Below are 12509 nucleotides of genomic sequence, written 5' to 3' on the forward strand. Positions count from 1 at the left end.
AACAGATTATTACAAACCAACTAACGCACTATTTATTAACTTACATGCTTTAAAATTTTGTTTCTAGTTGATCTAGAAACAAAATGGCACAGATAATGTACAAAGCACAAAATAATTTGCTTCCTAACTGTATTCAGAGGTTGTTTGAAATTAGAGAGAACTAGTATGAATTTAGGGGAATAGGTATGATTAAAAAAACAAGGGTAAGGACAAATATAAAAATTAGATGTATACCTGTCAAAGGGGTTAACTTGTGGAATAGACAAGGAATTAAGAATGTGTAGTTCACTTTGCAAATTTAAAAAAATGTTTAAAAATAATGTGGTAAACAAATATAAAACTGAGTTATGATCATTATTGTGTATGAAACGTTGGGAACTTTTGTTTTTGTTTCTGTTTTGTTTTGTTTTTGTATAGCCTAAACCTAGTAGTGAAAGGGTTGCCTATTAGAATATGTTATGTAAAAATGATAGGTATAATAAGCTAAAGCTTCAGCCTACACCTTTTCGGTCAATATTTTTTGTTTTCCTTTTAATTTAATGCCTTATTGTTCTTTATTTATTTCTATGTGCATTCTTTTTGGAAAATTGTTAATAAGGACCGAAATAAATTACTACTACTACTAAAAACACACCCACAAGTGAGATTGTGGGAGACTAGAGGAACTCATAATTTGCTCTCACTTCCCACAATAGCGCTCCGTGGCGGAGCTACTTTTAGCTCTTCAACGTAACTTCCGGTGACACTCAACAACCGGAAGTCAGACAACAAAGCAGTCGCATTAGTACACACGTCTATGGAGAAGGCGCCAGAATCGGTAACGTTACAAGCTTTCAGTAAGAAATCTTGTAAGAAATCATGGTTTATATTAAACATTGCTGTTACGCGACATGCAATAGTGACAGTCGGTACACAGACCGATCATTTATGGTGGTTGATGATTTAATTTGACAGATTTATGAAAGTGTGAGATGTTTATGTGACTAATGCCCAACTAGAATAATTGTGAAACAACACCGAAAGTCATTGATGCTGTTTAATCCTAAAACCAAAAGATTGAGAGTTGTCAGTCACTCTCCCTCAACCAGCGGCGACTGGTGAACTGAAAATTGGTGGGGCGCAAAACTTTCCTATTTTATTACAAGACCGGTTAATTTGTTTATTACAAACTTAACCATTAATTAGCAGCATTAATAAACAATATATTTTGTCAGCATCACAGTAGCAGTTCAGCCAGCTTGTACTAAAATGTCAGCAGTCCCTCCTGTCCTGTGCAGATTTCTCAGTCCGTGAATCTGTGTTTGTATAATTTTGTTTCATAATTTGTTGTTATGCCTTTAATACACAATTCAAATCCTGTTTTAATGATTATTTGAGCATGTCTTAGTATAACCTCTCTGACATAAGCTATAGGCTACAACTAATTAATCGGTAGTCCTATTTTGAGTTATTCTTTTTAAAAGCCATTTATACTCAGTTAATGGGCTGTGAGAATAGACTAAAAATGTTGTATGAAATGTGCATGCCTAGTCAGAATGCTATGTGACGATGCTGGTGAAAAGAAAGGTCAGAATGATTGCCACTGCCTAGATACAGACATATGTGCAAAATTAGGTTCAAGGCAAGTCTTTCGATGCACTAAGGAACAAGGAACAAAATAACTAGCTATCTAGTTACATTACTGGTATCTCTTGCTGTTTTGGTGAAATGCCGTTTGGCTGTTTGCATTGCACCTAAAATGGCAAAAAAAAAAAAACTGGGGTGAGTAATGGTGTATTTTAATTAATTATTCTTTCCTCTTCCACTAGCTAGCCTTTCTACAGTTGAGGATCCTATATACTGTATACTGGATCCTATACCCACAAAACTAGTTAAAGAGCTTCTACCATTGATTGGCAAGCCACTATTAAATGTTATAAATGTGTCTTTGACTGCTGGATATATACCAAAGTTGTTTAAGCTGGCTGTAATTCAGCCTCTTCTCAAAAAACCTAATCTGGACCCAGAGGATAAATTATAGACTTCCAATATAAGATCTCCAATCTTTATTTTTTGTCCAAAATATTAGAGAAATCTTTAGCACAGTAACTCTGTTCACTTCTACATAGTGTTTATGAAATCTTTCAGTCTGGTTTCAGACCATACCATAGCACAGAAACAGTCTTAATTAAGGTAACAAATGATCTTCTCCTTGCCACTGATCGTAACTACATTTCTTACTTGTGCTGCTGGATCTCAGTGCTGCGTTTGATACTATAAACCATCGCACTCATAAACAGACTCGAAAACCTTGTTGGTATAAGCGGTAAAGCACTCTCATGGTTCAGATCCTATCTAACAGATTGCTACCAATTTGTGCTAATAAACAAGGAGTCTTCCAGCTATTCCAGAGTGAGATACGGTGTTCCCCAGGGTTCAGTGCTTGGGCCACTCCTTCTCTCTTTGTATATGCTCCCCATTGGAAATGTTATCCATAGACATGGTGTCAATTTCCACTGTTATGCTGATGACACACAGCTTTATTTCTCGGTCAGACCAGATAAGTTATTGCAACTTTCTAAATTGGAGGCCTGTCTCAGGGATATTAAGGACTGGATGACATGTAACTTCCTCCTCTTGAACTCTGATAAAACTGAAGTACTGGTTCTAGGCACCAAGGCTGTTAAAAGTAAGATGGCCAATTACACCCTAAACCTCGACGACTATATTTTGAACCTCGATGCTTTCTCTGCTACTACTCGTGCAGCTATTAAGAATCTAGGCACAATCTTTGATCAAGATCTTTCATTCAATACTCACATCAAAAACATATCCTGAGTGGCTTTCTATCATCTTTGTAGGATTGCTAAACTTAGAAATATGATGTCACTGCACGATGCGGAAAAGCTAGTTCATGCCTTTATAACTTCGAGGCTGGACTATTGTAATGCGCTACTATCTGGGTGTTCTAAAACATCATTAAATAGTCTCCAGATGGTTCAAAACGCAGCAGCTAGGGTCCTTACTAGGAAGAGAAAATACGACCATTTCATCCCAGTGCGGGCCTCTCTACACTGGCTACCTGTCAAAAAGAAAATTGATTTTAAAGTGATTTTGCTTGTTTTTAAAGTCCTGAACGGGCTTGCACCACAATATTTGAGCAATCGTATTGTCCCGTATAGAGCTTGTCGCTCATTGCGCTGGCAAAACTCCGATGCTCTTGTGGTTCCAAGAATCAACAAAGTTACTGCAGGTGGTAGAGCCTTTTCCTGCAGAGCTCCACTGCTTTGGAACAAACTCCCAATCGACGTTCGGACTGCGGAGACTGTAGCCAGTTTTAAATCTAAACTTAAAACTCAAATTTTTATCAGTTAGGGGGGGAGTGACTCTTGTTTTAATTTATTATTATGATTATTATTATGATTATTATCTTTTTTATCTCTCTCTCTTATTAAGCTTTAGCCAGATGTATGTTTCTAAAATACTTATTTTAAACCACAATAAAATGTTTTTTCTTTTACTATACTTATATGTACACATGGGTATTTCTCAACCTGTGTGTACATGTCAATGTCTGTTAAGCACTTTGTACTGACTCGGTCAGAAAAAGTGCTATATAAATCTGAATGACTTGACTTGACTACATAAGTATTCAGACCCTTTACTCAGTACTTAGTCTAAGCACCTTTGGCAGCGATTACAGCCTCGAGTCTTCTTAGGTATGACGCTACAAGCTTGGCACACCTGTATTTGGGTTAATTCTTCCATTTGCCAGCAGCCATACCACCATGCACTCTGCTCCTGCCGACTGGCTGAAGCTAAGCAGGTGTGGGCTTGGTCAGTACTTGGATGGGAGACCACCAGGGAATACCAGGGAGTTGCTGCTGGAAGTGGTGTTGGTGGGCCAGCACGGGGCAATCTTCCCTCTGGTCAAATAAACCCCAATGCCCCAGTGCAGTGACGGGGACACTGTGCTGTAGGAGATGCCGTCTTTCGGATGAGACGTTAAACCTAGGTCCTGACTCACTGTGGTCATTAAAGATCTCATGACACTATTTGCAAAGAATAGGGGGTTCCCCGTTGTCCTGGCTATAAAATCCCAGATCTGGCTCTCACAAAAACTTGCCACCTAATCATCCCCTGATTTAATTGGCTAAAAAAAAAAAAAAAAGTTCCCTCCCTCCAGTGGAGCTGCTCAGTGGCCAACAATAGAGGATTGTGGTTGTACTGGGCAGCTCCCAGGTGTGTATGTGTATGAGTGTGAAGCAGGGCGTTCCTGCAAAAGAGCATCCGTGCTCAGTGAACCTACCCTGGGTAAATAGGTTTTAAAAAGGTTAAAAATAAAAAATTATTCTCCGCAGATCCTCTCAAGCTCTATCAGGTTGGATGGGGAGCGTTGTTGCACAGCTATTTTCAGGTGTCTGCAGAGATGTTAGATCGGGTTCAAGTCCGGGCTCTGGCTGGGCCACTCAAGGACATTCACAGACTTCAACAGGACAACGACCCTAAGCACACAGCCACTCCTGCATTGTCTTGGCTGTGTGCTTAGGGTCGTTGTCCTGTTGGAAGGTGAACCATCGCCCCAGTTTGAGGTCCGGAGCGTTCTGGCGCAGGTTTTCATCAAGGATCTCTCTGTAATTTGCTCCGTTCATCTTTCCCTCAATCCTGTCTAGTCTCCCAGTCCCTGCCACTGAAAAACATCCCGACAGCATGATGTTGCCACCACCATGCTTCACTCTAGGAATGGTACTGCCCAGGTGATGAGCAGTGCCTGGTTTCCTCCAGATGTGACGCTTGGCATTGTGGCCAAAAAGTTTAATCTTGGTTTCATCAGACCAGAATCTTGTTTCCCATGGTCTGAGAGTTCTTTAGGTGCCTTCTGACAAACTCCAAGCGGGCTGTCATGAACCTTTTACTGAGGAGTGGCATCCGTTTTTTGTACCCTTCCCCAGATCTGTACCTGGACACAATCCTGTCTTGGAGGTCTACAGACAATTCCTTCAACTCCATGGCTTGCTTTTTGCTCTGACATTCACTGTCAACTGTGGGACCTTATATAGACAGGTGTGTGCCTTTCCAAATCGTACTTTCCGAGGGCACTGTACACCTAGGCTAAAGCTATTCAAACTCAGTTTTTCACAACGCACTTTTCATGTTACATACACAACTAATCTAAATGGGGAAACTGCAAAATATGAGAAGATAGGGGTTCGTGTGCGTTTGTGCCAAGCGGCCAAAACCAGACTTCGTTTTTGAAGCTCATTTCCTGGTGTTGTAGTTCCTGGTTGCTCACTAGCGCCACTACGGATGGCTCCAGTATAGGTGTTTTCATATCCGGTTTCCATGTAAGTCTACGGTACAAATGCGATCAAAATACAAAGTCACTAATTTTTTCTCACAAGAACAAATAGTCATAATAGGTGTATTTTATTCGTCTTATGACTGTCCATGGGTCGATTTCATGATTTATTGCGTCATTTGGGCACAGTGCCAATATTTGTTCTGGACCAATGAGGTACAGCTTGCGTCACTTCCGGATTACTGCAGAGGACTGAGCTACAGTAGGGGCTACAATCTGTGGTCACTGGGGTGGGAGGTGGCGTCTCTTGGCCTTGACATTGCGGCTCCGACCACGGTCCACCTGTGCGAAGTCAGAAAATGCAGGTATCCCATTTTGTAGTGTTTTCATTATAGCGTATGCTATTTACAGCTGCACTAGACGACCATAAAACTTCCTCTGAAGTTTTGCGGTAGCCAAGTCATTTTTACTATTTCCTTTAGCCCACTTAACCAAATAATTAGTTGGCAGAAAGCGTAATCAGCTAACGCTTATTTGCTATATGTGGTAGTCCAGTAGCCTATGCTAAAACAGTTCGCAACTTCGGCTACCAAGCCATTTGACTAGCTAGCTAACCCTAACCGACAAATATTCCATCTGTCAAACGTGTTTGACGGCTTGTCAGTCGTGTACATTCCGTAAATGTCTACCTGGGCTATGCTGCACGAATGTGACAAAGCTAGAAGCTAGCAAGAAAATAATAATAATTAGAAATTCAATGTACATTATTTTTGTCTTTATGCAACAGGTGGAAAACTTGCTGTACAAAGTGCGTTGTCATATTTACACGCCTGTAAATCAGTTATTAAAATACTTGGTAGATTTGTTAATCACCGCTGACAGTGTTAATTTTTATTCGGTAAAAAGTGACTTGCGAACGATCGGTCAGCTAGCGTCACCCAGCAAGTAAACACCACAAACGGCGAAGGAGTAGTAGCAGTTAATGGTTCATTAACTGACTGTGGCGAAACCCTACGACGATAACTTGCTTGGTTAACAGCAGGTCTACCAGACAGTTATATGAAAATTAGCCTAGTCAAATCACCAGTAGTCTACACATCTCTGATTGATTGACCATCAGTGCAGTCGATGTTCCTCCCCTGTAGTTCATATTGCTAATGCGTGAGCTAACCACGGATAGCTTACCTAGCTCACTGGCAAGCTGATATGCTAGCTAAGCATATTCGTTTTGCCGAGAAACATAAATTGAAGATAACTGAACATAATTGTATTATTAATGTCATACATACAACATGATTACATGACACAGTACAGTCACGGATGGAAATTAAACTCAGTCAGCTAGCCTCAAGTTCGTTCTGCAATCGTTCGTTCAGGTTGATGGGCTTTTCCGCCCCGGACTGTCAATCACATTGTAAAAATCACAAGACCGCTTAACTCTATGGTTTTGGCTCCAAATCGAGAACATGGCCGCGCCCGCCATTGAGCTTCAAAACGTGTTTTACAGACCCACGGAGAGGCAATGGGTGACGTCACAGTAGCTTTGTCCATATTTTTTAGTCTCTGGTTTGTGCGCACGTGTCCCTTTGTCTGTGGACGGCGGGTTAGTCACGTAGGTGTGGGATACAGTGTAACCGGCGTAGCTGAATAACTGAACTCAGCTTTGAAGGAATATTGCTCCCGGTAATGCCGGAGAGTGAAGCGCAACAGCTCAGATGCACTGCATGTTCTTAAAGAAAATAATTTCCATTTGGACGGCACAGACTGACCAAGTGTACCTGCACCATGTTTCTTTTGGCAAGTCAATTGGGGCCTCTACCTTGTCCACATCAGATGTAATTTTAAATAGATCAGAGACAGATTTATTTCAGCTTTAATTCACTATATCAGAATTCCAGTGGGTCAAAAGTTTACATACACCAAGTTGACTGTATCTTTAAACAGTCTGGAAGATTCCAAAAATTGATGCAATGACTTTTTAGAAGCCTCTGATTGGCCAGTTGTCATAATAATGAGTTAATTGGAACCTATGACTGTATTTAAGGGCCTACCTTTAGAGTCACTGCCTTTTTGCCCTTGATACCATGGGAAAATCCAAGCAACTCAGCCAAGACCTGAGAAAAAAAATTGTGTATCTCCACAAGTCCGGTTCCTCCTTAGGAGAAATTTCCAAACAACTGAAGGCACCACGAGCATCTGTACAAACATTGGCAAAAATTCCGGCAAAGTATTGTGAGAAGCTTGTGGAAGGCTATCCCAAGCGTTTGATTCAAGTTGAGAAATTAAAAGGCAATGCCACCAAATACTATACATGTATACAAACTTTTGACCCACTGAAAATCTGATATAGTACATAAAAGCTGAAATAAATCTGTCCCTTAGCTATTATTTTATTATTTTGAAATGACCTCTTATGGAAATAAAGTAGATACCCTAAATTGACTTAACACAGGAAACGTATGGTAACATGAAATGTGTGGAGTTGTGAAAAATTGAGTTGGAATGTCTTTAGCCTAGGTGTATGTACACTTTTGGCCTCAACTGCAGCTATAATAGCAGTACACCTTGCTGTAAATCTGTGGTTACTCGTGTTGTTTCTGTTGTGGGTCCCGTCCCATCCCTGCCAGCTGTAGTGAGTGCACTGTGTCACCGAATTGGACTGTCAGTCTGTCCAGAGACAGTTTTAGCATTATCAAAGTATTGGTAGTCTGTCACGGTAGCACGCCAATTCACTCATTATATTACAAAATGGAAAAATTGCAGTGTCTGAATTAGATAAAAGGAGCTAGAAGGCACACCGTGTTGTTTTTCCTATTCCTATCGATACCTGTTAGTAGTGGAGGCCTGGCTACTAGGCTATCTGTAGCCAGCTTACTGCTACTATGTACGTGTTTATCCCAGCAGCTGTGCTATCTCCTGTCAGCAGGATAGTGCTGACTCATCAATAATCTGTGTGTGCTATACTACAATTTAGCATGATTGTGCTATTTGTAAAATGGACATTATTGGTATTGCCGCCTACTATTAATGTTTTACAAGATACTGATGCAGTTGTATTGTCTTTAGTCAACCAATAACTCATTGGGAAACAAGCACATTTAAGCTCAGAAATCGCTGTGTGAGGACATCAGAGGCCATGATGCTACATTTACAATCTTTTTTTAAGGCACAACTAGCCACCTCCGACAGACATGTCTGGTTGCACGCCTGCTACGGTGTTGTATGCTGACCTGCTGATGGCTCGGCACAGGTTCCCAGTGAGGTGGCGATTAAAGAGCAGCCGGTTGATAGGCTTTTCCAAGGAGGCACATGACTCCATGGTGTCCCAGCTGACGGACATGGTGAGGCCTGCCAGAAGCCCAGCCTCGCTGCCTTTTCTGGCCAGGTAGTTCAGCAGCAGCATCCTGAGATAGGGGAAGGGAAAAGCAAAAGCAAAAATGCAGGGAGAAGCAAATACCAAAAAAGTAACTTATTCAGAACTCCTAACAGACAACCATTTTTGAAAATGTTTTTATTCAGGGAGGAGTCTGACCAATACATAGATATAGATACCTCAACAGAGAGAGGCAAGAGTCCAGACAATTGTGATTGGATGCAAAGAGTCGGAGAAAGAGTTTGTGTCAAAATAATAATAATTATTACCATTATTATTATTATTATTATTATACCACCTTTTATCATTTAGCAGATGCATTTTATACAAAGTAACTTGCAGCAAGTGCATAAGTTCAAACTAATAGAGTGCAGATCTCCGCCAGGCGTGTCTGTCCGTTTGGAAGCAGTTGTTGATCACTTGCGGCCCCTACCGGCTGGTTAGGAGGAGTGAGGAGTTAGCACTTAATCTATTTCAATGGACAACAATGATGGAAATTAATTCAAATAAAATACTTTTCGTTGACCGATTTGCTAAATATTTGAGAATTCAGGTCCTTGGCCTGCTGTCAGCATGCACAACAAATATTAGGCTGATCTGCCCAGTAGTATGCGAGATTATCTCCAGACAGGGACACATATGCACAAACACACACACGCACAAACATACACACACACACACACACAACCAAACGCATGATCCCCTCCAGGCTCACGCCTGGCGGAGATAAATGCAAAAGCATCAAATCTGTAAATTAAGACCACATGTAGCAGTGTATAAAAAATAAAAACAAAAAATAAAAACTGCCATTGCAAGTGCATTAGAAAGTGAATTTTTTATTTTTTTTTTATTTTTTTATTTGAATAGAAGGATATGGGGAACAAGGAGTATGGGAAGTGTGTGGTTCAGAAGGAAGCACTGAGGTACAGTCTGCAAAAGGGGTTCAACTGTACTGAAAGAGGTAACATAGACTCACGGTGTTCCAAAGAATACATGGGGAGGCGCTGCATCCTGAGAAATCTGATGTTAATTCAATGGCAGTTTTTCTCCAGATGAATGAGGTTTATGATTGTGGCTGCTGATTGGCTCACCGAGACACAAAAACGCTTTGACATGAATAGGACCAATAATTATGTAGAAAAAGACAAAACAACTCCCTAACATCCCTGTGTTCAGAATACCAAATAATCTCAAATTATGGATCTTTAGAACGTAGACAGGTAAACCACGTTATATCAACCCACCTTCACGTGTGCGTAAACATGTTATTTGATGCTGTAACGTTTTACCATTTTCCCATAACAGGCATCCCAAAATTTAGATCACAGAAAAACCAAAACGTAGATTAAATATTAAAATCTTTCAACTGCATTGTATGTGTTTAAGAAAACACAATACTGAATTCATAAATATTTTATTTTCTACAATTTATAAATATGTTTACGTCAAATCTTTATTTGTTTAATTAGTTTAAAAGATACCCTCAAGTCCTAGAAATGACACAGTAATGAGATTTTGGGTGAAAATGAAAAATATTTATATAAATGAAGATACTGATGAAAATACTTTCATTTTCATACATATAATTTTTTAATATACTAACCATGGTGATTTCATGAGTGCCTGAGAATGGCCCAGCAGTTGTGCACATGAGCACGACAAATTTGAAAACAATCTACATAAATTTAACTATTTTTTTCATATATTAACCTTGAACTTGTGATTTCATGAGTGCATGAGAATGACCCAGCAGTTTTGCACATGAGCAGGACAATACATTTCTCACAGAAATTGTAGTTTGTTGACTATTTTAACTTCACTGCAGTGGTGATCAAACTTACACAAAGCAAGTGCTAGTGTTAGCCATTGATTGCAATTCCATGAAACCATGTGATGTAGGCTAGCTAGCACAAGCCAATAGCACTATTCCAAAAAATAGATTTTTCACGTTACTTGTTCAATCGAACATTCAAAGTGAAACTCTATATATTCAGAATAACTGTTTGGTTATCCTGAAGAGTTTTGAGTTATTTCAAAAGTTCTACAGCAGCTCATGAAGAAAGGGAAAGGGTTAGGCTAGTTTTTACTTTCCAACTTCTACATTAAATAAAATGGCAATAAGAGAAAAGAAAATCAAGTTTGAATATTGCATAATTTTTTTCTGTCATGTCTTTTATACCACCACCCCTAAACTCATTCATATTCCCTCCAAAACCTTTGTCCCAAACATTATGGAGCTCACTGATTGTACAGTCGCAGGATTTAAAAGCCTGGCATACCTGGCTTTTCATTCAAATTAACTTATTGGTTTGTCGGTTAAAATCTTCTAGTTAACCATGAAAATGAAACCATTTTATCCTGAAAATCTGTTCACATGTTAAGCTGGTGAAAATATGCTCATATTTTTTGCATGTTTGTGATAGCACTTACCCTCCCAGAGAGACTCCGGTCCCAAGGAGTGGTGCTTGTGGGAAGAGCTCCTTCACGTGCTGGACCACACGCTCCAGATCTGAGGTATCAGCTGCAGAGAACGTCAGGGGGGTCTGGGGGGAGAGTGCATGGAATGAATGGGAAAGGCACAATGACTTCAGGGGGGGAAATGTAATACAGAGACCAACAGTAAGTCGAATTTTCTGTAAAATGGGAACATCAACAACCTCAGCGTAATGTACCCAGTGTCTCCAAATCTATCCAAAATGTCTAATGCACCCCCTCCCTGCAGTCACATCTGTAACTACACGACACACTGGATAATAGTGTCTATTTGGGCATACAAGAAAACATTTTTTTACCACTAAAAATTTATATTCCGTTGTAGCAACAAGATATAGCCAACCGTTACGGTCTCAAAAACCACTGGCTCTACCAGAGGCAGGAACATATTTATAGGACGCCACACCGAGTTAGAATAAACAAGCAAATGAATTTATTTAACAAAACACAAAAATACTCACAAATGATGAAACAATAAGAGCAGGGAGGTCTGGCCAAAAAGAACAAAAGGAAGGAGAAGCCTGGGCCAACCATGCAGTGGGCCATCGGACCCAGGACTTCTCCCTAAACTAACAAAAGAGAAAAAACTAAACAACAATAAAGCCACGATAACTAAACTACCACACCTCCCTCCCCAAAAGAAAAAGGAAAAGTAGGAAACTTAGACAAAAACACTAAAGGGGAAGAGGGACCAAACACAAGGGAATGCTCCCAGCCAGGAGTCTCACTCTCCACTCTCCACTGAGCCCTTTTGAAGGGAGGGGCACTACAGGTGCAATCGGCCCCTAATCATAGGCACCTGAGAGATGAGCGAGGGACAGACAGACAAAGGGGAATAAAGCAGAACAGGGGGGAGCGCGTAACACCAACAATAGCCGAAGGTCTGCCAGTACAGCTGTGAAAAACTATGCTCACTGAACACTGAAATAAACAAGAGGAATTTTTCAAAAATTATATCATGTCATTCTACTGTCAATATCTGCGACTAAATATGGAATAAATATACAACCTTACCATTGGTTTTACGCATAGAGATGTCCCTTTCGAGACTAAGTGGTCATATATTGTCTAGGAAAATCCGTTTGTGAAATATACGCTCATGTGTGACGCCTGGGTACCTTCCAAAATAGCTGTGCGTAATACCACACTTGTTTACGATGTTGTCGTCCTTTGTAGTACAATCTGACTTGATCGACAATTAACCCCTTTGTGCACATGTCAAATCTGGCCAATCCTTGCCCATTTAAGGATACCCTATTTAAAGCTTTATAATTCCCGATGTGAGCATTACAGAGACTTGAAAAATGGCTTAAATGAAGCAAGACATTAGTACCATTTACAATACTAACTTAGATTAGTTTATAT

At 40.1% G+C, this 12509-nt stretch overlaps 1 protein-coding gene across 7 annotated transcripts in view; it reads right to left on the bottom strand.

Annotated features, from left to right (window-relative positions):
* The window catches only part of LOC118229874 (phospholipase ABHD3-like), a 37091-nt gene that overhangs the window by 13759 nt on the left and 10823 nt on the right, over positions 1–12509 (bottom strand). For 6 of the 7 annotated variants that reach the window (XM_035422346.1, XM_035422340.1, XM_035422344.1 and 3 more), the window contains 3 exons: positions 11606–11713; positions 11082–11194; positions 8509–8682 (listed from right to left, as the gene is read on the bottom strand). In XM_035422346.1, coding sequence (XP_035278237.1) covers positions 8509–8682; positions 11082–11194; positions 11606–11713 — 395 coding nt within the window. The remainder of the gene's footprint in view (positions 1–8508; positions 8683–11081; positions 11195–11605; positions 11714–12509) is intronic. The other variant, XM_035422343.1, reaches the window with a different exon arrangement.

Source organism: Anguilla anguilla, chromosome 6 (assembly GCF_013347855.1).
Source record: "Anguilla anguilla isolate fAngAng1 chromosome 6, fAngAng1.pri, whole genome shotgun sequence".
NCBI lineage: Eukaryota > Metazoa > Chordata > Actinopteri > Anguilliformes > Anguillidae > Anguilla > Anguilla anguilla.